The sequence below is a fragment of the Cyclopterus lumpus genome, chromosome 22 (assembly GCF_009769545.1).
Source record: "Cyclopterus lumpus isolate fCycLum1 chromosome 22, fCycLum1.pri, whole genome shotgun sequence".
Classification (NCBI taxonomy): domain Eukaryota; kingdom Metazoa; phylum Chordata; class Actinopteri; order Perciformes; family Cyclopteridae; genus Cyclopterus; species Cyclopterus lumpus.
In genome coordinates, this window is record NC_046987.1 from 10,196,302 (window position 1) to 10,220,019 (window position 23,718).

Sequence of the window (23,718 nt, forward strand, 5' to 3'; positions counted from 1 at the left end):
TGTGTGAAATGGTACCCTAAAGTGACATCATGCTCAGCCAATCGGCAGCCTCGCCTGAGCTCTGTCCTCCTCCCCGGCTCCTGAGAGGAGTGTGTGGCCGCCACTGCTGATGCTGCTGACGCTGCTACTGCGGGTGGAGGGTCCAGGGCATGCTCGCCTCACATCAGGTACAGAGTGTGTGTGTGTGTGTGTGTGTGTGTGTGTGTGTGTGTGTGTGTGTGTGTGTGTCAGTTTTCTAAGCTATTTATCCATGTATTCATCATTGTGATGGCTAACTCTTTAGCTATGGGAGTGCATGTTGAGAAGATGATGATGGAGGAGACTGAAGGTGGCTTTGTGTGTTTCATAACACTCCTTAGAGGATGTCGCCTCCATGACTGCAGTCAGGCTGTGTGTGTGTGTGTGTGTGTGTGTGTGTGTGTGTGTGTGTGTGTGTGTGTGTGTGTCATGTTTGTGGTTCAGGCTGTAGCCACATTCAGAGAATGGGGACATTTTACATCAATCTAGTCGCCATTAGCCTTCCCTGTCTGACTGGTAATACAATTGTACAATGTAAACAAAGATTAATTGCATATTATTTCATGATTCTATTTATACAATTTGGGTCAGCAAAAAATGTATTTGCCTCTTGGAAATAATTCACTTCATGTGATTATAAGTGTGTGGGTTAATGTCAGTGTGAGTCTACAGTGTAGCATGCATTTTTGGGATTATACAGTAAGATTTGGGTGTCCACACCAGTGTAATCTTTAGGTTTTCACCATCCTCCAGAGAGACAACACTACAGAATTTACCTGAGACACACAACATCTCCCTGTCATCTTGGACATTTGCAACTCTGCTTCTTTCCATTCACCAGAAATAGTAAGCACATGCTTTGTACTCACTTCCTGTGCTGGAGGTTAACTCTTTGTTTCCACTGGCTCAGATGACGTTGCTTTGCCTCAAAGGCCTGAGCCTGGGAGTCACTGGGGGCAGACGCACGCCGAGCCACGTGACACCAGACAGAGATGTGTCCTGTTGTTGACGAGACAGGGGAGCAAAGGTGAGTCCCAAGAACACTCTGTCAGAGCTTACAGCAACCTGAGATTCAGTTTCAGTTTCTAATTCAACAAGACAGCTTGCGTACCTTGACTTTCGACAATGTTTGAATCAAGTCCAGCTCAATCGGCAGTCTTGTCTAACTTTCTATGCTGTGCTTAGGCCCATCTGGTCCAAAACAAGGCAGCGATGGCAAAGAGAGATTACCTGGTGGAGGCGGCCAAGCAGATCCGCATGGCACTGGACAGTGAGGTCAATGAGGACTATGAGGCCGCCTTCAGTTACTATAAGAACGGGGTGGACTTGCTGCTGAATGGGGTTCAGCGTAAGTGGACAACATCTTGTCTTACACACAAGTATTTAAGCCATGTAATACTGTGAATGAGGAATTTGAAGAGGCGTGTTTGCACAAGACATGTGATGGGAACATGTGGGACAGAATAAAAAACAGGAAGTAACAGACATTTCCCCCTCACAGTGTACACATTAAGCTGTGTGTAACTAATCATTATCCTAGATAAAGACTTAGGTTTAGTCAGTCTTGTCTGTTAGGTTCAGTGAATTGCCACAGCTCTAGTGTTTTTCTTTTCTAATTGAGTCTAACTGTTTTACAGTGGATCCAAACAAGGAACGTCGGGAGGCTGTGAAGAGGAAGACAACCCAATATCTGAAGAGAGCTGAAGAAATCTTCATAACACATCTGCAGGACAACTTGGGGAAGGGAAGCTCTCATTTAGGGGTAAGACAATCTATCATCCTTTACTATACTTTATTACAAAAAGTCACTCATTTGCTCTGAATGTGCGGTGATTGTAATTCCAGTAGAGGGTTGAGGCCTTTTTAGTGTTCACATAAGTCGGATATTGTATAAATAAGCATTCCTAGCTTGTACTCTGATGAACACAAAAGAGCACGTCCTCTGTTGCTTCTTACATTAGATGAAACATTCGGTGCCTTTCTGTCTCACACTGAGATTTACTCATCTTAAACACTGTGGGAAACATGTCTTGGTTGCTTTGTGCTTCATTGTTCTGTCGCTGACATCCTGCGTGGCCTTCATCACCAGGGTTACAGCAGCCTGAGATTCCGTCCAATCAGACACTTGAGTTCACCTGTGGAGGATCTGGAGATGTGTAAGGTGGTGGGAGTGACTGATAAGGTAAGACTGTAACACTGACTACCTCTCTGTTTCTGTATCGGCTTTGTGTACTGACACTCATTGATTTTATACTGTTTTAATTCCAAAGGTCCTGATTGTCCAAAGTATGGTCAATAAGGAGACATTTGTTGTTAAGGTGAGTATTCAGTTTCTTTCCAGGAATATAGTACTAATCTGAAGTAAATCACAGGTGCAATCCAGAGAAGCCATGATTGTGCTTTCCTCTGTGTAATAATACATTTAAATTAGAGACAGGTCCATATGTCTACATATAGTCTATCCACTGAAAGTGGAGATGTTTTGGGGGTTGTTGCCGGGCAGGAAGCCAGTACTTATATCCTGGGGCAGGCCAGTTGACGGGAGCGCTCTGCATCCTGTCTTACTGAGTATCATCCAGCATTGATCGGCTTGAAAGCTCTCACCCTTTTAGCCAGTGCAAGTGCACCTCGAATATCAGTGACCAGAGAGACATGGTTACAGACAGACAGTAATCGGGCCATTTCTTTTAACCATTTCTGATTAGATACAGTTTTCTTCACATTAATATGTGCATTTTCTAAAAAGATCAGACATTATGTGTGTGTGTGTTCTTGCAGAGTCTGGTCAAGTCGAGCTGGGAGAGCAGGGATCAGTCGACCATCATTCCTCAGGGGGTGCCATACATGGTGAAGCTGCTGAGATTCTACGTCAGCGAGGATGCTGTGTACCTGCATCTTGAGCATGTCAAAGGTGAGCTGTTGACAACTGCTCCGTCCTCAGTGCTATTTGGACACCGTTTGGTGGATTCTAAGAAGTGAATGTGCTCCAATGTCTGATCCAGTGTTTTTTTCCCCCTGTTGTCTCAGGTGGGAGGCTCTTCTCCAAGCTGCACAAGTTGAGGAACGAGAAGGCCAAGGAACACCCAGAATGCTTCACTTCTGGCCAACCCAGCATCAAGCTGAAGACCAGCTACACCTCACCCACCATCAGCACAGACTACCAGCACAACAGCACAGGGAGCGCGGGGGTGATTCCGGATAAATTAAGCGATGAGAGCCCAGACACCGACTTCCCCACCTCATGGGATGAGACTCAGCAGCGACTGGAGAGCTGCGGGACTCACTCCTACATCGAGGAGACGGGTTGTCTGCAGAACACACGTTCCGCAGCATCGTTTTATACCAAGCTCGATCGGCTAACTCTGAATTCAGGCTCGGCGAGGACACAGGTCAACACCCGCATCCATCCACCAGCTCCCAGTTTGTGTTTGCACTCGGGTGAAACTCAGGAACAGCCTGCTCTTCCTCTTGCTTGCTCTCGTGTCAGTCAAGCTCTTGACGTCATGTCAGAACTGCAAACAAATAAAGCTGCATTGGGACTGACAGAGTGCAGCTCTGAGTTTGAAGTGGCTTGGAAAGTTGCAGATCCAGTTCATAACTGTGTACAAATGAACCCCTATGCAGTGACCGACAGTCATTTCAATAGCCCGCTGGGACAAACCCCACCTCAAACAAATCAGACCTCATTTGCAAAAGCAGGATCACCAAACAGTGAAATTAACGGTTTGAGTTCATCCCCTGCCATTTTGCATCTTCCTCTCTATTGCCAAACCCAGATCTGTGGCAGGGCATCATGGGATACCAATGGCTCACACCTAGGATCTGTTTTGATGGGAAACTCTGCAGATGTGGTCACAGACTCGAAGAGAGACGGCAGCAGTCCCACCACAGAGGAGAGAAATGGCATGGTGGTCCTCAGGAGCACAGACAGAGCAGTATTCTCTGACCACACAGACACCATAGAATGTTCTGTCCCTTTCTCTGCTTCCCTCTGCCACGGCATTGCAGGGAAACAGGGGGCATTTTCAGGGATCCCCTCGGCCCTCTCAGGGGTGAACAAAGGGGAAACACGTTCCAGTCAGACAAGGGAGGGTGTGGAGGAGGCCTCCGAATTGCTGTGTCCCGGAGAGAAGGTGGCATTGGGAAGAGAGCAATCATTTGTGGGCTGGTTGTCCTCCAGCACTACTGGAGCCTCGTCCCACAGGGGGGATGAGGAGGTGGATGATTTCCTTAAATCAGAAGAATCGGAGGAGCTAGGGGAAGACCAGATCATTGAGGTGGATGGCTGGTGCCACCTGCCTCGGTTCCCTGTGAAGTCCTCCATGCCTACAGGTAAGGCCATGCCGACCTGCTGGGGCCTTCCAGAGGCAGAGGTACGTGTCTGGGGGGCTCAGATTCTGCTGGCCCTGGAGAGTCTCCATCAGCAAGGCATCCGGTGTCGGGACCTCAACCCTAAAAATGTTCTGCTCACGAGCAACGGTGAGTTCATCAAATACCTGTGAAATATTGCATGTGGAAACCTGCAGTACTTTAGATTTTGATAAAATGCAATGTTTTCACAGGAAAGGTGCGTTTGACTTTTTTCGGACAGTGGAGTGAGGTTCAGTCAGAGATCAGCTCCAAAGCCATGGAACAGATGTACTGTGCGCCAGGTAAAGATACGCACTGTAAAATGAAACCAGTGGGTGTTCCCTGGTGTAATCTGCCACCTAGTGGCCGGATTAAGTCAAGCCCTTTTACACTGAAAAAGAGGTCAAGTGCTGCACATTGCATGGGAATATGAAGACATCGCAGCAAAATTTTAAGAAATGAGTTCTGGATAAACGCAACTAAACTCAGCTCGTTGTACGTTGACAGAAATCGGTGGTGTGGCCAGGGTGACGGAGGCTTGTGATTGGTGGAGCCTTGGGGCTTTGTTGTTTGAACTCTTAACAGGAATGGTAAGTGAAGGCTCTACAAGCACGTAGACTCAGAGAGTCAAAGTCTACAACTTTGTCCTTTCGTACCAGTCCTACAAACTGTGGCCCTGGGTCAAGGTTCCTCACACACTCTGCTCACTGTGCTTCCAGCCACTGTGGCAGCTCCATCCAGCAGGAATCCATTCTCACACCCAGCTGATCATCCCCAACCACCTGAGCGCTGCAGCTGCGTCTCTGCTCACAGAGGTTAGATCTAAGGCTTGAAACACCGGCAAGGGGCCCGTTCTAAATATTCTGCTCAGTGTCCTTAAATTGCAACACACACACACGGTGCAATTTAATCTTACACTCTCCAATGTGCCGCTTCACAGTTGCTTCAGTTTGACGCTGGCTATCGCTTGGGTTCTGGAGGCGGAGGCGTGAGTGACATCAAGTGTCATCCCTTCTTCAGCAGCGTCTCCTGGAAGGCGTTGAGCTGCTAGCAGGTGCAGCTGCCTCACCTCTGACCTCTGTTCTGCATTGGAGCTGAACACTGACTCCTCGTGTGGCCAAAGCACCAGAACCTTGTTCCCTTTGTTTCACAAAGAAAAATGACAATAAAAACGGAATGTCGCATCCAAAACATGAAATTAATTTATTACTTCACTTCGGAGACTCATGATTGCAATTTAAGTACTTTTGATGCAATTTGGGAATATTTACATTTTATAGTATCCATGCATGAAAAAACTGACACCATATTAGTGTACATTCTGACAATTACCAATGTTTGGAGTGTCCACCATTAAATTCTGTAAAATAACAAGAATATCAGGCAATAAATTGTTACCTCTTCTCGATCCCTGGTATTTTATTCACCGATGAGGCCTTGGTGCCCATTTGCTCAATAGACTAAAGCAAGGTCCCGAAAAGGACTGAGACCATTAGAAGTTTTATCTCTGTGGCATGGCACTATTATTCAAAAGGTAGTAAGACTTGTTCAATCTTATTAGTTATCAACCCACTGACAGACAGGTGACAAGTTAAAAGGGAAGGGCAGAAACAAGTAAATGCTTCCATTCAAGGTGTCCGGCATGATAAGCAGTGAACAGCCCCCACCAACAGCTTAGTGGGAGTTAACCACTAACTTAGTGGTGGCTCTTATTTGAATTTGTGACCCTTCAAACAATCTGTGCTACTGTCTCCTCCTGTACATTTAGCTACACTGTCAATATGAGAGCATAAAACAAAAATGCCAAAACAAAAAGCTATAGTTGAGTATTGCAGCTTTTATTGTTTACAACTTTTCTTAAATAGTCTTTCTTATACAGCATAAAGAGAATTGTCCTAATTTTTTGTGAAACAGATGGCATAAACCTTTCTTCATTTAGGACTTCATTTTAGAACATAGTGTTTCTTGGTTTCTGGCCCAGCATGAATTCATTGTTCTTCTCTCAACCCAAATAATGATAGCGCAAATGAGAAATAGAATATATATTCTGTTTGATCTAGAGACCAGCACCACTGACACCCCAGACCCATTTTCCCACAGCAGCAGCAACCCTGTTATCACTGCGAGCCTTACAACTGTCCAATGCATAACTCGACTGTTCTCCAAATTAGTTTTTATAGTTAACCAATACAACAATACATCAACTGCAGTTACGTGCTCATCAGGTGGGCACAGCCACCGTTTATGTGGGATGGTTTGTTTGGTTGGGCCTGGAGTGCACAAGGATTTACATGTCAAGGAGCAGCACCCTGGGGTCCTCCACTACAGACTTGATCTTGCGCAGGAAAAGGACGGCCTCTCTTCCATCGATCAGACGATGGTCGTACGTCAGGGCAACGTACATCATGGGACGGATCTCCACCTAAACAAGAGGAAAGGAGCCAATGTATACACGATTACAAGCATTCACACAAGTGAACCTTATTTTTAGAATTAAAAACAGCAAATATATATAAAGTTACTGCTAAATACATTATATTATTTTGTGTATTAGCATGTTTAACATTGAGCAAACAAACCTTGCCACCGACTGCTACAGGCCTGTCAAAGATGCCATGCATGCCTAAAATAGCAGACTGCGGGGGATTAATTATAGGTGTGCCGAACATGGACCCAAACACGCCGCCATTACTGATGGTGAAAGTTCCTCCGTCCATGTCCTCGACAGCCAGCTCATTCTTACGGGCCTACGAACACACAATGAGGAACTCTCAAGATAAGAGCCTTTCTCAAGTGACAAACCAATAATTAATAACTAAATGTGACATAATATGCACTATAAATATGCACTATAAAAAAGGTAAAGTATTACCTTTTCTCCCAACAAATTGATGGCCTTCTCAATATCAGTAAAATTCATTCCCTCTACGCTTCGGATGACAGGAACCACCAGACCCTGAGAGAGAAGTTATGACTGAATGTTCTGCCCTTCACATTAGAGACAAGTGGGCTATCAAGCACTTACATTTAGCATTACAGTGTAAATGCACTCGTGTCACCTTTGGCGTTGCCACAGCCACACTGATGTCGACGTATTCCCTGTACACAATCTCTTTGGTTGTGTCATCAATTACTGAAAACACAAATTAAGTGTAAACATTGAACACAGAAGAAATATGTAGACAGGTTAAAACTGTAAATCGTTACTACAAGATTAATGTCCTTTTCATGTGTGCCATTTCCTGCTACATGCAAGCAAATACGTGTAGAAGATAAAACCTGCAGACTATTTCATAAACCCCCGCCCCCCTTCATTGTGGTCTATCTAAATAGGTCAGGGTGGTCTAAAGGCAGTGAATAAGTCGGTGTGGGTTTTGAGGTTTGGCAGTGAAATGTACTGAAACTTAAATCCTTTTCTTCACCGCACTCTTGCAGTGACTTGTACCCATGCGTGCAAAGACAGTCAAAGTGACGTTTCTCGGTCTTTACCAGCATTGACAGCAGGTTGGTCAGCCAGAGCGTAGGAAGCAGCCTTCACAAATGCAGACATGAAGCCCAACTTGATGTTGTGCTTTTTCAGGAAGTCATCTTTGTAAGTCTTCCTCATCTCAGTGATGTTGCTGCAAGGAAATAGAAATAAATGCAGAGATCAAAATTTATTTTAGGATACTCAACTTTTATGGTAGTTGTGAAAATTAAGTACATTTTGAAAGGCAAAAGAAAATCAGTGGGCCTAAACGACTAGCAAGATTATTTATATATATATATATATATATATATATATATTTATTTAAGTTATCTGTATTACAGGGGAATCACTGAAATTCAATAGGCCAATCATGTGAGACTATAGCTTCGGACAGATGAACTGAGCTGGTTACCGCTTTGTCAAACAAATGGTTTCATGAATGATCATTGAAAAACATTTATGGCATTTATTAACTCCATGAAAATAGTTTATCATACACTGTAACAATGTGATGAAAGATACACTCTAAAAGAAAAAAGCAGACTGTCTTTTTATGGCTATAAAAGAATGCTGTCACAGATCGCTGTGAATTAAAGCTATTGAAATTGGCCCTCTAATCGCTTCATCATTGCTCATTTTTCTCGTGTATCTCTCTTTTTAATTGTTTGTTTTCCTGTCTCTAACCCTGTTGAAGCTCTAGGGTTTCTCCGCTAACATAATTAGCCCCTCCCAAGACACAGACTCTCCGAGAAAGGAGAGAAGAAGCGATAAAAATCTTCACTTTCTGGAGCCTGTAAATCTTATTGGGCTGTCATAAAAGCCCATATCGGTTGAGGCAGCTCTTCCACTCAGAGCGCAGGTCTCTGTGGGCCCCTACAGATGCTCCAGCCTCCTGCTCTGACTAGCTCCTTCGGCTCCAGATGAGCCCTAGCATGGGAAGTCTTGCTCCAGACCGTCAATGTCAATCTAATTAGGATACATAGAAAACCCTGAATAGCCGAAAGCCGACACCACACATTTGCGGGGAAAAGAAATCCTCAAAGTGTCCTCTTCAGCACAGGGGGCAAGTGCAGACAATAACATTTCCTTGTAAATTAATAAAACCCGTTTTAACAATTCTTATCTTCGTTTTAGATGGCATTACGACCAAATATTTACATTCCAGTGTTTAAGAGGATATCAGGTCTCAAAAAGCTTTTCCTATTTGGCAGTTTCCAATCTATAACCATTTGTGCAAGTGTTACTCAGGCCTTTAACATACAGTATATGTATACGGCATACTATTGCTTGCAAACATGTTTATAGATATTTAAACAGATTTGGAGCCCCACACTCTATACGGTCTGTCTTTTTCCTTTAATGGGTTCAATTTGGATGTGTTAATGCAGCAGAGCACATTTCACATTTGTTATCTAAAATAGCATTGAGGGCTTAATAATGTAGGTCAACTCATTTAGAATTTCCTACCTCATGTCGACCTCATTAAACGTAGTCAACATAGCGCAGGTGTTTTGGGCTTCCTTCAGTCTCTGGGCAATTCTAAGCCTCATGCGGTTCATTTTAACCTAAGACAAAAAAAAGAATGATCAGATTCAGTAAACAGCTCCCAACTTTACAAAATCACTAAACAAATCTAAAAAAAATGTAAGATACTCTTCAATGTTATTTTGGTGTGGTGATTTTTGCACTCTACCCTGCTCTCCGTCCTGGCTCCTTTAGCCCCTCCCTCAGCTTGAGCCACTGGTGCAGTGACAGTGGGCTTGATGGCTGAAACTACGAGAAAGACATAGAGAAGCAGTTAGTACCTCGACACATCGGTTCAGTGGAACTGGTGAAAGCCTCTGCCAACAATGATTAATCATGTAAGCTGGAGGTCAAGAGCACAGATGTCACGCAAAACAGTTCTCACATGACCCAGACCGTCTGTCTCATGACAACTAACCTGGTTTGGTGTTCATAGCATGTGCTGGCACAGGTGGCACAGGGGGCATAGTGGTGGGAATGGGGCCCACAGCTGAGGGGGGAGGAGGTGGAGGCGGAGTAGCAGAAGGTGGCGGAGGGGCTGCAGCGGCCGGGGCCTCGGCTTTTGGAGCTTTGGGAGTACCAGCTAAAGACAGAGGTGAACAGTAAGGATATGACTGCCTTTTTTTAATTATCTTAATATTACTACTTTGTATCAATCAAGTAAAAATACTATAATTAAGACCTCCTTTTCGAAGCTTAAAGAGTGCAGTTCCTGCCTCGACCTTCCCTCCATCAGGGACCAAAAGCTCTTCGATCACCCCAGAAGCAGGAGCAGGAACCTGCAATGATGTCTAACGGCAGGAACAAAAAAAAAAATGGTCCGTTTAAAAAAAAAAGAAATGTAAATTGTTCTAGGATATTTTCTAAATTTGCCTGGTGCCTAAATAATGACTGCATGCATTGATTCAAGTGTAAACTTATTATCACAAGCTTAATGTCTTTGTTACAGTTTTAGAAATGATCAAATAATTAAAAAAATATTTAGTTAGGAGAAAATGACACACTTTAGCAATGATTTGCCACTGTTCTGTCTGTCACACAAGCACCAACAAATATACATGTTTACAGGCTAAAAAGGAATACTATGCCCTAAAACAACAACATGTCCAAATACTTCCCGTTAGACCACACACTATGAAGGCTTTCACTTTTGTAGGGCAAAGCACAACTACTACTAGTAATCCCAAACATGGTGAATTTGTATGACATTTACTTAGTATTACCTTATCAGTCTCAATTTCGCAGACCACCTCATCCTCCGAGACGGTGTCTCCAACAGCTGTAAGTAGAAAGCTATATTTTATCATCCGAGTGCAAACTGACTTTACAGCAGTGGTTCTCAAATGGGGGTACATGTACCCCTGGGGCTACATAAAGGCACTCCAGGGGGTACGTGAAATAAAAAACATATTTAAAATTAGCATAAATTCAAAAATAGTCATTTAATAAATATTCAATAAAATATAAGTGTAAGTTACTAAACTGAATTTGATGTATTCTATATATCAAATCAGACACTGGTGGCCCAGCACTGTGTATTATTTATTTTTTTACAACAATATTTCCACAGGGGGTACATCACTGAAAAAAGGTTGAGAACCACTGCTTTACAGGATATGTAATTAGTTACCTTTCTCCCACCTCACGTCCCCCTCTGTGACAGATTCCGCAAACGCTGGCGTCTTGACTGTGACAACTTCATCTCCTAGAGAACAAAGTTAAGTAAAAACATCTGTATGTCTTAACACATGGGTGGTCGTGCTTTATATTCAATTAAGTGCAGAAATCAAATGCATGCAGGCTGAAACATACTGTAGGGTACAGATGTCCTGAAGTACTGGATTTGGAAGATGCTGGACCGAGGATCAGATTTTCTGAAAAAATAAAAAGGAGAAAATAATCAAATCAGACAAGTAATAAAAATCCCTAAATTAACTAAATTTATAACCCAAGAGTCCAAAAACAAGACAGATTCAGATTTGGCTTGTGTGTATGGAACATATGGACATGACATGCAGTGCCTTATAAAAGCATTCAACCCCGCTTTGTTTTTTTCTTCCTACTCGGTTGCATTACAACCTGGAATCTAAATGGATTTTTTTTCTTTGGATTTTATGTCATGGAGCTACACAGAATAACGGGAATTGGTGTAGTTAAATTGTTTTTTTATTGTGAAAACTGAGAAGTGGGGTATGTATATGTAGCCTTTGCTATGAAGCCCCCAGATAGACCTGTTCTGAAAGGCCACAGAGTCTGCAACTTGTTGGGTTGTGAAAAAAAAAATCTGACACTTTGAACATCTAACGGAGCGCCATTAAAGCACGCATTACAAAATGGGAAAAAATAATGCACCACGAAATAAGAAAACCCATTTGGACATCAAGGTGTTTTCTTTCTTTCTTTAAGCAATGGCTTTTCTTCTGGCCCCTCTTCCATCAAGCTCTTTCCAGCTCCTTCAGGGTCGTCTGTCATCTCTCTGATTAATGCCCTCACAGCCTGGTCCGGGAGTTTGGTGGGTGACCTTCTCTTAGCAGGTTTGTTGTGGTGCCATATTATTTTATTTTTGTAATAACAATTTTAGTGATGCGCTGTGGGATGTTAAGTTGCTGACCTGTTGGGAGAGCTCCTTGGTCTTAATGGTGCCGCTTGCTTAGTGGTGTTGCAGACTCTGTGGCCTGTCAGAACAGGTGTGTGTACATATACTGAGATCATCTAACACTTGGATTGCACACAACTAGACTAAATTCAACTAATTATGTGACTGCTGAAAGTAATTGGTAGTAACAGATCGTATTTAGGGGTTTCACAGCAAAGGGGGAGAATACATATGCACACACCACTTTTCATAATATTTATAACTTTTAGGTTAAAGACATGTCCTGGGTGGCAAAGTTATGACACTATGAGAGCCGGTGTCGATGACTTAGGGACTTAAGACCGTCCATGACATTCCTCAGATCTAAAGAGAGACAGGTGTACTTAAAGTTGCATGTCACTTAAAATAGTTTGGTGTCTTAGTGAGTTAATATACTTACACATTGTTGTTCAAAGTAAAAGCATGGCCAACTGATAGAGCTGTAAGAAAATTGACATGGAACAATGTGTTAACTTCTTGAAGCAGCACTATCCCCAAGCGCAGATTGAGATTTAAGACGTCATGCTTGAACAACACATACCTGACGTGGCCCGACGAGCTAATGCATTATTCCCCTGTGACAAGATACAGTGATGGATTACAAAACATCTTCAACTATTTTAAATATTAAGTATTGTGCAGAAACATAATTCAATGTCTCGAACATTGACATCAAGGTCAATAACTATGTCTAACAGTGTTAATAAATAACAATTGGGACTGTGCATGAATGGCAATGGAGTGAAAAACAGGGAGATAAGTCAGTGCAGGGTTCAAAGGTCACTTCTACTAGCGAGACGATGACTTTAGTCACGATCAATACTTTTATCTGGCACACAGGTGGGTTTGCAGTAGAATTGCACCAGCAAATGCATTAAATATTATTTTAGTAGCTAACGTTACACGAACAGCTGCATTAAAGCTTAATGATCTGACGTTAACGTTAATCTGACTGACAAGCTGACAACTAACGTTAATTTAAGACACTAACCGGAACTTCGCTGACATTTTACTTTGCTGACTTATCTTCTCCCGCAGCGGCAGAGAGTCTCTAAACCACAAAGACATTAACAGATTACTTCCGTTAATTTCGCTATAATGGTCCTTGTGTTTTTCTCTCTCTCATAAACCTAAATATGACCTCAACATGACAGCTGGAAGCAGAGCCAACCGACCCCTTCATTTAACGCTAGCTTCGTGTGACTAGATACTTTCTGCTGAGGGTCAAACACCTTTAACATTCATGTGAACAGGTGAGACCAACCCCACACAGCGGGCACTGCTTTTAACCTTCAACCCTGGCTGCAGCCATCCCCCGTGAAGGAAGGTTTTATCCTGTCCTTGGCTTACACGGTTAGCTACGTCTTGGCCGTGGCCTTCAGCTAACGCTACAGCTAGCTCTGGTAGCGCTGCACACATGGACTCCTCGCGCGCAGCTGAAAGCCGCGAGGAGTCCTGTCGAGGGTCTCAATGACAGCGTTTTACTTGCGTGTTGCCTACCTGGCGGATAGCGGAGAGGGAACGGCCAACATTCCTGGTGAGACACCGGGAATGGGATAACATGGTGGCTGTGTGACAGCAGCCTGTCAGCGGAAGGGATCTCCGGTCACAGCGACAAGCCGGAAAAAGCGAGGAAGTAGTGTGGGAGAAACCAAGTGCTCCGAGTGGAGGGGTGGGGAGGGGAGGGGGGAGTCCTCATTGTGGTCCCCTCTGAATCGTTCGAGACAACTTTAAATAGTGGCCAAAAATGATCTCCAAATAAAGTCTTCAACCACTTTCACAGGTAATAACAGGGAATATAAAATAATAGAATAGAATAACACAGAGATAAGATAAGATACGATAGGGCAATGAGGGATAACATTATAGAAACATAATAGAACAGAATAAAAGATAAGTTTCAACTGACAAAGCTAATATTTTGGTTGGTTTCGGCCATTACCTTCGAATATGCACCAGAGGGTTTGAAAGATATATTATTGATTATTATTATTATTATTATTATTATTATTATTATTATTATTATTATTATTATTATTATTATTATATATTATATATTTATATATTTACAGTTTACATTTATATCCATACTTGTACTTATTCAACGTGTTTATGTGTTTTATGCTGTGTCTGTTTCACTGCTGGGCCCTTTGGAGACAAATAAAACAATTGAATGCTTTAAGGATCGCAACAGATTAGTCTGTATTGATGTATAGGCCTACATCATGTATGCATACAGTTTCCAGTTAAAGGTGCCAATCAGAATTATTGGCCTATTATTGTTGGTAATTCAGTAGCGTTTAATCTCAACCACACTGAGTAGACTATCACTCCAACACTTTACACATATGTTCCTCCTTTTAACATTATGTGGGCGATGTGCGTGCACCTCATTGCTTTCACATGGCCACGCCCCAGCTCTGTCTGATGCCTCGACTCTCCTCTCATACTGTCCAACTCACAGTCTGCGCAGGCCATCAGCTCGGCAGCACGTCCCGGCGCAACAGGTAAGGTCCCGTCACCGCCGCTCACTCTGTCTGTGTGAACTGTGGTTAAACTGCAGCCCTGGAGGCGTGTGACTAATAGTTGCATGCCTGCAGCTCAACCCGCTTCAAAACCCATCACTTGAGTTTAGTGGTTTTTCATGAGAGGTATTTTTGACACTCCCATGCTTTTACAGCCTACAGCTGACAACTATACTCTAATGTTTGGTGAGTTTTTATTATTACCATGTTGTCCTGTGTTTATTTAAGGTGTCATTATGCATAGTATATAAATACGTTTCAATTTAAACAATTGGTTGTACATTGTTCGTTCTCCAGGCAGTGCACATAACCATTATATATATTATGTTGCAGGGGATTTTCAAGCTGTAAAGAGTAAAGGACACATTTAAATTAATCCTGTCCTCAACTAATAGGACAATTAAATGATCTCAACATTTGCGGAATAAGTGAGTTGTTTGTTTTTAGATATTCTCCTAAAAGAGTTTGTTACTGAAAGAAGGTTTTAATTAAATTTAAAATAAGAAATATAGACATAAGAGGGACTGATATAGAATCCACTAACATAGAAATAAAAAGTTAAATATGGTCTTTTCAACTCCATCTGCTCCATTTGTATATACAGAAATATTTGTAATCGTGTGGAAATATTCTCATAAAAGCCAAACTTAAAAGGAAGAGTGGTGGGATCTTTTTTTTACGAAGATATTCTCTTGATCATTTCTTAAGATGACTACTAGAAAAAAGGTTTTCATGATACATTCTCCTGTAAAAAAATACACAGAGCCGTTTCTTGTGCGTGGTGGTCTATTGCTTTCAGACGCCTTTCATGAGTACATAACATTTGTTATTTTCATCCTTTGTGTTATCCATTATTACAATCCAAAAGGACGCACTCCCTTTTTGAATAAGATTGAAGATTTATTTTTTCTCTCTCTTTTTTTATTTAAAGAGCTGAGCATCTTCTTTATTTTTCTATCATATGTAAAAGTAATTCTGTTTTTGCTTCTTAATGTGAACATTTCAAGTCAGTGTAATTTCAGTTTTTCTAAACAAAATGACAGAATTACCTGTGAATGAATCTGTTCATTATTCAAATTAATGTACTTTACATACGTAAAGCATAAAGAGACATCACATACCATTATCATAACTGTTTATTTATGCCACTGTTCAACAACAATCATAGAGACAAAAAAGATTAAAAAATGTTTCACTTTAATTTGCAAAAGTCAATAAGCAATATAATAAATACACATACAGGATTTAGGAACAATAAAGAGCTAGAGCATAAAAACAAATGTGTTTATCATCCTAACTGTGTTGCTGTGTTTTCTGTCTTTTCAGATTCTTGTATTTCATAACTCTGAGTGCAGCGTGTGTCTGAAAGCCAGTTTTCTAAGTGAGCCCTAACCTTTGACCAGAACATGCACAACTCCAGTGAAGGCTGCCTAGACGACGACAAACCCGATGTCATGTTGCCTTGCTTCCGCAGAAACATGTATGACGAGCCTCTGGCCCCGTACTCCAGCGGATCCATCATCTCTCAACTCCTTCGCAAGACAATACACAACAAGAGGGCACTAGATGAAAGCCATTTCTACCTTTCCAGCTCCACTGCCGCTGACTCCGGTCAGGAGGACCAGTGCAGCGTCTCTTCAAAGGACAGTGCGGTGGAAGCTCCCTCTCCCAGTGGTCACATTTCTACAGGAGCCAGTACGGAGGGGGAGCATCCCGTGCCGGACCACCTGCAAGCCAAGAGGGCCAGAGTGGAGAACATTATCAGGGTCATGGCGGGCTCTCCCAACAGCAGGCAGCATGGAGACAGTGAGAGGTCTGACACAGATGCCAGAGACACCAGAGAGGCCAGAGAAGCATACAGGGAGAACAAACGTAAGCAGCGGTTGCCTCAGCATCAGGAACACAGTGTCGGAGGACCGGCAAACCGAAGATCTGGAAACATCAGTAGTGACAACTGCAACACCAAGGATGAGGAGTGTCACAAGCTGAAAGAGCAGCTCCACAGCATGCAAAGGCTCCTGCGTCAGCTCCAGGAAAAGTTCCTTCAAGTTTACAACCAAGAAGACCCCGAACACAATGACAGAGATGAGACAGAAGTCGCTGTTGAGCATGACAGCCTGGCAGAATGCACAGAGTCACGCTACGTAAGCACTGAAGATGAGTTTGAAAGGAAGAATAGCCGGGTAACTGCAGAGTGCAAGGACCGAATGAAAGTAGTTGGTAATCTGGCACACCAGAGAGAAAGTCAGAACCTGCAGGAAACCCTGAAGCAGGAGCTCTCCAGGGCTGTGAATGACTGTGTGGACAGGGTGTTCAAGAAGGTGTCCTCCACAGGGCTGGATCTGTCCCCCCAGCAGCGCATGTGCTCATCTCCAGAGATGCTGATCAGCGTGGGTGCAGACAGGAAGAGCCAGCAGGCCGGCTCCACCCAGGAACAGCCCCTGGACGAGGAGCCTGCGGGGAAACCCCGCTCTTTGGAGTATTACGAAAGCTCCGAGGCCCAAAGTCCACAGGACCAGACGGAGGCACTGTCACTGGTGGTCCGCAAGCCGGCCGTGACCCCTCTGAGCTCAGTCCCCCCCACTGTGAAGAGGCCCTATCCTGTGCACCAGACACCGTTTCAGTTCAATTACAGCACTCCTCTGCATGACAGTCAGATCCTAGAGCATCTTCTTAAGTACGGGCCCCATTCCAACTTTGGGGGTCTCCCTTGCATGCCCCCATCAATGGACAGGACCTCCCCAGACTCAGTGGACCTGCCCTGGGACACCATTGCCATGAGGTCCAAGGTGACGTCCAGCCACCTCGGCCACCACCCTCGTGCCTCGGCCCTGGGGGCAGTGACAGTCGACAATCTGTGTCTCCCTCATGTCAAGATCGAGTGCGGTGAACTGATGGCGGAACGAAACCCCTACATGTCACTCAACATATCCTTTCACAGAAAAGATATAGCACTGCTTTTTGCCTTTTCTTGATGCAAGATTTTAAACTATATTGCTTAATATTAATGACAAAAACAATCTAGACAATAGACAAATGTTTTCTTTTGATATATGTAGGTTGAAAATGCAGTGATGTAAAAAAAAAGAAAAGAAGACTTAACTGTGTAAATACAAAATAGCTATTATAGAGTGATCACATTTTATGATACATTAATTTACATAAGTATTAAAAAAATTGCCTTGGAAATACCTGCAGTGAAAACCTTTATGTAACATCATAATATTCTGCACTGAGCTTGTTACAGCAGGGTTTGTTCGATAATATCTCATATATACTATATTTGCCTTTTATTTTATACAAACTCCTTTTATTTTATCTCTTCTATTTTAACAATGGCTGGTTGAGGTTCATTGCAGCATGGGCAGTTCCAGTAACAAAAACTTCAAGGAGAATTTTTTCTTTGATCTTGCTAACCCCATAGAAAATTATAGCGTCTTCTTTAATCTGAGCAGAGTAATGACTTTAAGTTTAGAAAAAGACAAATAAAAAGGAATACAAGGCTTTGATAAGAATTGCCAGGAACAAAAGCCAATTTTTCAAAGGCAGAGAAAGCATCGGTTTCTGTTTCAGGAAGCGTCATTTTTTCAGACTTGAAAAGGTGCAGGATCTATTTCTCCATCATCAGAGTGATAGGGGTGCATCTAAAAGGTCACATCTGAGTGCTGGTGGAAACCAAAAGTGCCTCCCAACCATAACACTTGAGCTCTTGTCTTGAGCATTTGTTGTTGGATACCTTTGTCAGAATGTACATGATTGAAATAGAGTGCAAGATAACAGTTTTTTAGCCTCATAGGAAAACAAAGAAAATCCCTCTGGGATAACTCGTTCTATTCAGGGGGGAAATATGGGATTTCTTTTAGGTATGTGTTTGCTGACATTCACATCAAATAATATCTACATTTCATCATTCTTCGCCTAAGTTAATTTAAATAAACATTTTCTTCACCATCGCTCTTTGTAAAGTAAATTATCCTAAAGTGTTCAGTATTGTGGATTCTCTTGTCGCCACGCATCAGATAGGAATATTATGGGGTGCCTCTCAGGACATACGGAGCAAAGAGCTCTGCTTCTCTTTGAACAATACCCAATAAATCTTTCATCCCAACTTCCACATTTCAAAGGTAGGCTTCCCTAATAAATGTATGGCGTGGTGACCTGATACGGAAATATTATGACCTAAGGCGTGGACTACAGAGGAAATGCTCCTGAGCATCTTCATTGCATAGGGGGATGCTTGAGAAGGTGTTGAATTTATTACAATTGTCAACAGAGGAAATATATGTTGACATTTTACACTAAAAAGATTTTTAAAAAAGTCAAATTTGCAGGATTTTCTTTTTTTTCAAGGGAAAAAAATATAGCAACATATGTCTTCTTTAAATCAAGTTAATTATATCAGAAAATCACCTCCCTTTTTCAAAACATTTCAAAACAAGCTGTCTTAACTGCCAGGCATGAAGTGCTTCACTCTCTAATTAAAAATCCCTAATCTAATTCGTAATTCTGTTTTGCCAATAAGCACATGTTAGGGTCATTATTGACTCCCTGGTTAATGGCGAGCTGTTCTTTAGGGAAATTCAATTTAGCTGAAGATTGAGGCAACACAATACTCTGGTCTGCTATCACTTTGCACAGGACTTTATTCTGTGTGTTGTATTTAATTGTCAGTTTTTTTCTGCCTTAACTTAAATGTGAACATCCAGGAGGGCCTCACCCCGAGCCATCTGAAGAAGGCAAAGCTAATGTTCTTCTACACCCGCTACCCCAGCTCCAATGTGCTGAAAACCTTCTTCCCTGATGTCAAGGTAATTTCTTTTTTTACATATAAAAAAATCTCGCTTTTTATTTAACATGTCAAAACAACCTGCAGGATTGTTTGTCCTGCGCTTAACTCCCCGGTATCTACTTGTCAGTGTGTGTTTGGGACGGAAAAATCAGCAGTGTGTCGGAGGAGAGAAACAAAAACGCAGAGGGTTTAAATAACAAAGCCACTGAGCTGCTAGTATGTCCTGGGGGCAGAGGGAGATACAGGGGCATTCTCTCTTTAAAAAAGCCACTCTAGTCAGCAAATGGAGTGACAAAGGACTCTGTAGGCAAGGCATTGCTATTGAGTGTCAACAGAGAGTTGGTATTAGACTTGTGCGGCAGCAACCAGGCGGCGATGAGCTGGCCCTAAACACAACATCCTGTGTATTTTGGCCTTGGGCTCGTGTCATGCCTCCTCTTCTATCTCCTCTTTTTGTCTTCTCTCTTGTCTCCCTATCTGTCTCCTGTTGTTAGCTCTTATCATTCATCCCATTTATCTCTGCTTGCTTCTTTTTAGTCTTTTCCAATAGGACCGGTACATCATTTCTGCTTATGTTACAAACTCCCACTCATACCTCCTCTCCGGCCTTCCCTCCACTCTCTCGAGTTTCTCTTCCATCTCCTCTCCTATCTTCTCTCCTTCCACTGTGGCCCTGGATCTCTGAGCCAGTGTGGGCCCCTGCCTCTCAATCTGCTCTGACCCAGGGGTCAGGGGGGAGGACGCTGTTGCTGCAGCCCTGCGAACGTCTCCTCCTTGCTTACAATCCTGTGGTGGGAAGTGGCACTGAACAAAAGAGCAACTAATCCCAGTGTCTGATTCCATCCTATCACCCCGAGTCAATGAGAGGGAAGCTTCCTTCTGTCCTTATGCTGCCGCTTTCTCACCCACCACACCAGAGAGAAGAAGCGTCTTTGATGCCTGCCCAGCCCTTAGGCATTTTTTTCTGTCTTTCTGGATGAGGAGATAGAATAACAAGACTAATGTCAAGACTGAGTTTAGAAATACAGAGCCCTGACAGATGTTTTTCCACCCCAGACATTGGTGGGAAAAGCTCAGAGCAATTAATGTCGCATAGAGTGACAGACCATTTGGTGGCATTTTGCCCTATAGTTACCAAATGATGGGTTTCAGTCAATTATTGAAAAGAGGGCTAATGCCAACGCATCAGACGGCCATTTAATTTTTAATTGAAAAGCATTCATATGTTTTAATTTTGCTATGGTATAATTGAAGTCTGAAATTGAATTGCTTATTTCATTTATCCCAAAAAAGATGATCCCTGCTTTCATTTCCATTCTTCACAGAGAGCTCAAAGGTCAGAAAAGCACTTTTTGGAGCTGCCCGGGATTCATTGTTTTGCTCAAGCACAATCCATTTGGACAGATTATTGTTGATGCGGGGGCTCCGGTTGTCAGTCTGCTACCAACTGAGAGATGGTATATGTTTTTCTCTCTCTCCAGTTCAACCGCTGCATCACCTCTCAGCTGATCAAATGGTTCAGTAACTTCAGGGAGTTCTACTACATCCAGATGGAGAAGTTTGCCCGCCAGGCCATCGTTGACGGCATCAGTGATGTCAAAGACATGACAGTTAGCAGGGACTCAGAGCTGTTCCGGGCCCTGAACATGCACTACAATAAAGCCAATGACTTCCACGTAAGTGTCACTCACTAGTCATTCCTCTTCTGTTTTGTCGAGATAATTCTATCTTGCTTATGTGGTTTTGAGAAAAAAGGTACTGCTCTCATTGTACACTGTGCGACAGATAAGATTCCTTAAATGAAAGGAATATATCTGCAGTATTCTTCATCCATTGTGGGTTAATCCACCATAAAACATCTTAGTCATATTAGACATATTAGTTAATTTTTTCAACAACACATTGACATTTCTGGGAAATGTGCTTATTGGTTTTCTGGCAGACAGCTGAATGATTAGATTGTTACCATTCTCATTTCTGTCAGTTCAATGTGAATCCACAGCCACTAGCTTATAAACTTAGCATAAAGACTGGAAACAGGGGGAAACAGCTAGCCTAGCTCTGTGCGAAGGTAACTCAATCCACCTACCAGCACCTCTACAACTTTCCATTAATATGGAATTTATTGTCTTTTAATGAGCATGCAAACATGTTGAATTCTTGTTTTACACTTACACATCAAATGAGACATAAACCGTTAACTAGGGGGTTCTGGAGGTGCGTAGTAAGAGACAATAGAGAGTGTGATCAATCTAAATCTGCCAGATAGTGAATGAGCGTATTTCCTAAAATATTCCTTTAAACACTGGCATTGTTACCGTCTTCACAGCAGTTACTAACCTGCTGCAGTAGGTTCTCCTGTCAGCACGTATATGTCCGTGACCTGTGTGTCACACTGCACCTGTGGCTGGCCAGCCTTTACAGACATTATCTAAACTCCAGAGTGATGCTTTATCAAACTGTGGGAAGAGGAAGCCGCACAATCCCACTAAAACAACTCAGGATTAGAGGACCAGTACGCCTGAGCGAGACTGAGATTGCTACTGATGCGGAATGCTGAGAAAGACGCTGTGTATTCCGAGGGAGGAGGCCGTTTGGTGGGAAAGGGACGGGACCGTTTTCTTTACCTTCGGACCAAGACATTCCTTTCCCAGGGACGCTTTTGTGTCAGGAGATGAGGGGAAAGAAAAATAACTTATAACTTGTGCCAACAAATGTTGTGTTGATTGGTCAGTGGATGGGAAACAAGGGCTGCACAGTGTTTTTCTCCCAGCATCCCTTGCATCTGATGCGTTTTCATGGACCCTGCTGTAGTTATAGGTCGCTGCCATTACCCATATTCACACGTTTATATCTAAACTTAATCTTATCCAGTTTTATAGCTAATTATTTTAATCTCCCATATTCCTGGTGGGATTCACATTGATGATTTGTTGACATTGGGTGGAATCCATGCAAAGAAAGCTCACAAGTAGTTAGTTTAGGTTGAAGAAAACAAGACTCGCTAATCAAAGAGGCATCAAAATGAAAGCTAATGATTGCAGCATTGCATTTATTGTATGTGTGCAGAGAACAAAGACATGAGCTCCCTTTCATCAGTTTGAGTGTTTGAAGAATTGAGCTACAGGTCTTTAAGACAGATTGTTCAGTATGCTTGTAACACAGCATTACACGTAGCACTTCTTTCGTCATTAGAATATGATTTTAACGAGATTGATTTCACTTATGGTTTTCTACTTGTTCCCTCTTTTACAGGTTCCTGACAGATTCCTGGAGGTTTCTGAGATCACCTTGCATGAGTTTTACAGTGCCATTTCTGCAGCCAAAGATTCAGACCCCTCTTGGAAAAAGTCCATATACAAGGTGATCTGCAAACTGGACAGTGACGTCCCGGACGAATTCAAGACATCTTCCTATTTATAGGCTGAAGTGGATCATTATAACAGTGAAGGAATTGGAGTGAGTCACTAACAATTCCAGAATTTTTTCATCCTTTATTGTAGTGCATTTTAGTGAGGTGAAATGTAGCTGTTGGATAATTCATAACTTTGTAGATCTGTAAAAACACACACAGACACATCCATTTAAAATATTAATAAGCTATATAGTCAAAATGCTGTATGTTCTACTTTTACAAACAATTATTTTGAAACGTTAATGCTCCTGTGGTTTATTCTATGGTTAAGTGTTTACTTGTATAATCTGCCTCAACACATTTAGAAAGTTACTGAGTTTGTAGGTGTGTAAAAATGTTTTTTCATGAAACTAGAGTGTAGCCGGATTTCGCTGAACTGGAAGAGTTTTTTTGGGCAATTACTATCAGTATTAGTGTGCTTTTCATTTCATTTCAGAGCTGTGTGTGTTGTGTAAATGTACTTGTGCTGCTGTTTTATGTTGCATAGTGTTCTATAATCATGTTGTAAATGTTTAGCTCCCCAGAATGTGCATGTGGAAAAAAAATCAAGTGACTGTTGTGGGTTTTAATATCATGTATAAAAGGTCATGTAAAGTACAATCATGTTCAGATATTTCATTCACAGACACTGTACTGGATGATTCTTAAAATTAAAGATGCTGCACTAAATTATAATATACAAATTGTGTCCTATGGTTTTCTTTGGCAATGCTTTCCCATATTTTAACATTTAAACAACACACCAGGTAAATGCTTTGTTTTCAGTTGTAAACGTTGAACTCTCCCTCTGAAAATACTGTGAGCCCCTGCCGTGCCCCTAAGGTGCCTCTAATCCACGTCCAGCGGCCACCAGTTAAATGTCCCCCAAACTATGCTGTTCACATTGTTCACCGAAGCCAATTCAAGTCAACTTTCTAAGGCCTGCATTCATTGTGTGGCTGGTGCGGATGCGGACAACTGCCATGTCTTAAAAACAGCCACAATGCATTCCCT

At 42.4% G+C, this 23,718-nt stretch overlaps 3 protein-coding genes across 3 annotated transcripts; 2 read left to right on the forward strand and 1 right to left on the reverse strand.

Moving 5' to 3' along the window:
• The first annotated feature begins 76 nt into the window (after positions 1-76).
• Positions 77-5,776, forward strand: rps6kl1 (ribosomal protein S6 kinase-like 1). The gene is made up of 12 exons (XM_034563376.1): positions 77-167; positions 929-1,045; positions 1,204-1,366; positions 1,656-1,780; positions 2,108-2,200; positions 2,289-2,336; positions 2,797-2,929; positions 3,046-4,497; positions 4,581-4,670; positions 4,876-4,958; positions 5,088-5,183; positions 5,309-5,776. The coding sequence occupies exons 3-12, from the start codon at positions 1,231-1,233 to the stop codon at positions 5,417-5,419; spliced, it is 2,367 nt and encodes a 788-aa protein (XP_034419267.1). The 5' UTR covers positions 77-167; positions 929-1,045; positions 1,204-1,230; the 3' UTR covers positions 5,420-5,776.
• A 409-nt stretch (positions 5,777-6,185) lies between these two features.
• dlst (dihydrolipoamide S-succinyltransferase) lies at positions 6,186-13,620 on the reverse strand. The gene is made up of 15 exons (XM_034563377.1): positions 13,497-13,620; positions 12,538-12,571; positions 12,397-12,436; positions 11,174-11,235; positions 10,992-11,066; positions 10,585-10,640; positions 10,044-10,152; positions 9,780-9,944; positions 9,531-9,610; positions 9,305-9,402; positions 7,858-7,988; positions 7,428-7,501; positions 7,241-7,324; positions 6,948-7,115; positions 6,186-6,790 (listed from the first exon to the last, which is right to left on the reverse strand). Exons 1-15 carry the CDS (start codon positions 13,557-13,559, stop codon positions 6,656-6,658), a joined length of 1,374 nt encoding a protein of 457 aa, XP_034419268.1. The 5' UTR covers positions 13,560-13,620; the 3' UTR covers positions 6,186-6,655.
• Positions 13,621-13,946: 326 nt separating this feature from the next.
• Positions 13,947-23,185, forward strand: prox2 (prospero homeobox 2). Its single transcript, XM_034563506.1, has 6 exons — positions 13,947-13,958; positions 14,461-14,503; positions 15,908-17,448; positions 19,222-19,329; positions 20,792-20,986; positions 22,566-23,185. Exons 1-6 carry the CDS (start codon positions 13,947-13,949, stop codon positions 22,731-22,733), a joined length of 2,067 nt encoding a protein of 688 aa, XP_034419397.1. The 3' UTR covers positions 22,734-23,185.
• Positions 23,186-23,718: the final 533 nt, after the last annotated feature.

What these genes read in the sequence shown, in the direction of transcription:
- rps6kl1 (XM_034563376.1), top strand. Translation starts at nt 1,231, where the DNA reads ATGGCAAAGAGAGATTACCTGGTGGAGGCGGCCAAGCAGATCCGCATG. An exon ending in AGGGAAGCTCTCATTTAGGG is followed by an intron (nt 1,781 to 2,107) that starts GTAAGACAATCT and finishes CTTCATCACCAG; the next exon opens with GGTTACAGCAGCCTGAGATT. An exon ending in AGGAGACATTTGTTGTTAAG is followed by an intron (nt 2,337 to 2,796) that starts GTGAGTATTCAG and finishes GTGTTCTTGCAG; the next exon opens with AGTCTGGTCAAGTCGAGCTG.
- dlst (XM_034563377.1), bottom strand. Translation starts at nt 13,559, where the DNA reads ATGTTATCCCATTCCCGGTGTCTCACCAGGAATGTTGGCCGTTCCCTC. An exon ending in GAGCCAGGACGGAGAGCAGG is followed by an intron (nt 9,403 to 9,530) that starts GTAGAGTGCAAA and finishes TTTTTGTCTTAG; the next exon opens with GTTAAAATGAACCGCATGAG. An exon ending in TGGCTGTGGCAACGCCAAAG is followed by an intron (nt 7,325 to 7,427) that starts GTGACACGAGTG and finishes CTTCTCTCTCAG; the next exon opens with GGTCTGGTGGTTCCTGTCAT.
- prox2 (XM_034563506.1), top strand. An exon ending in ACCCCTACATGTCACTCAAC is followed by an intron (nt 17,449 to 19,221) that starts ATATCCTTTCAC and finishes TTAAATGTGAAC; the next exon opens with ATCCAGGAGGGCCTCACCCC. An exon ending in ATAAAGCCAATGACTTCCAC is followed by an intron (nt 20,987 to 22,565) that starts GTAAGTGTCACT and finishes CCTCTTTTACAG; the next exon opens with GTTCCTGACAGATTCCTGGA.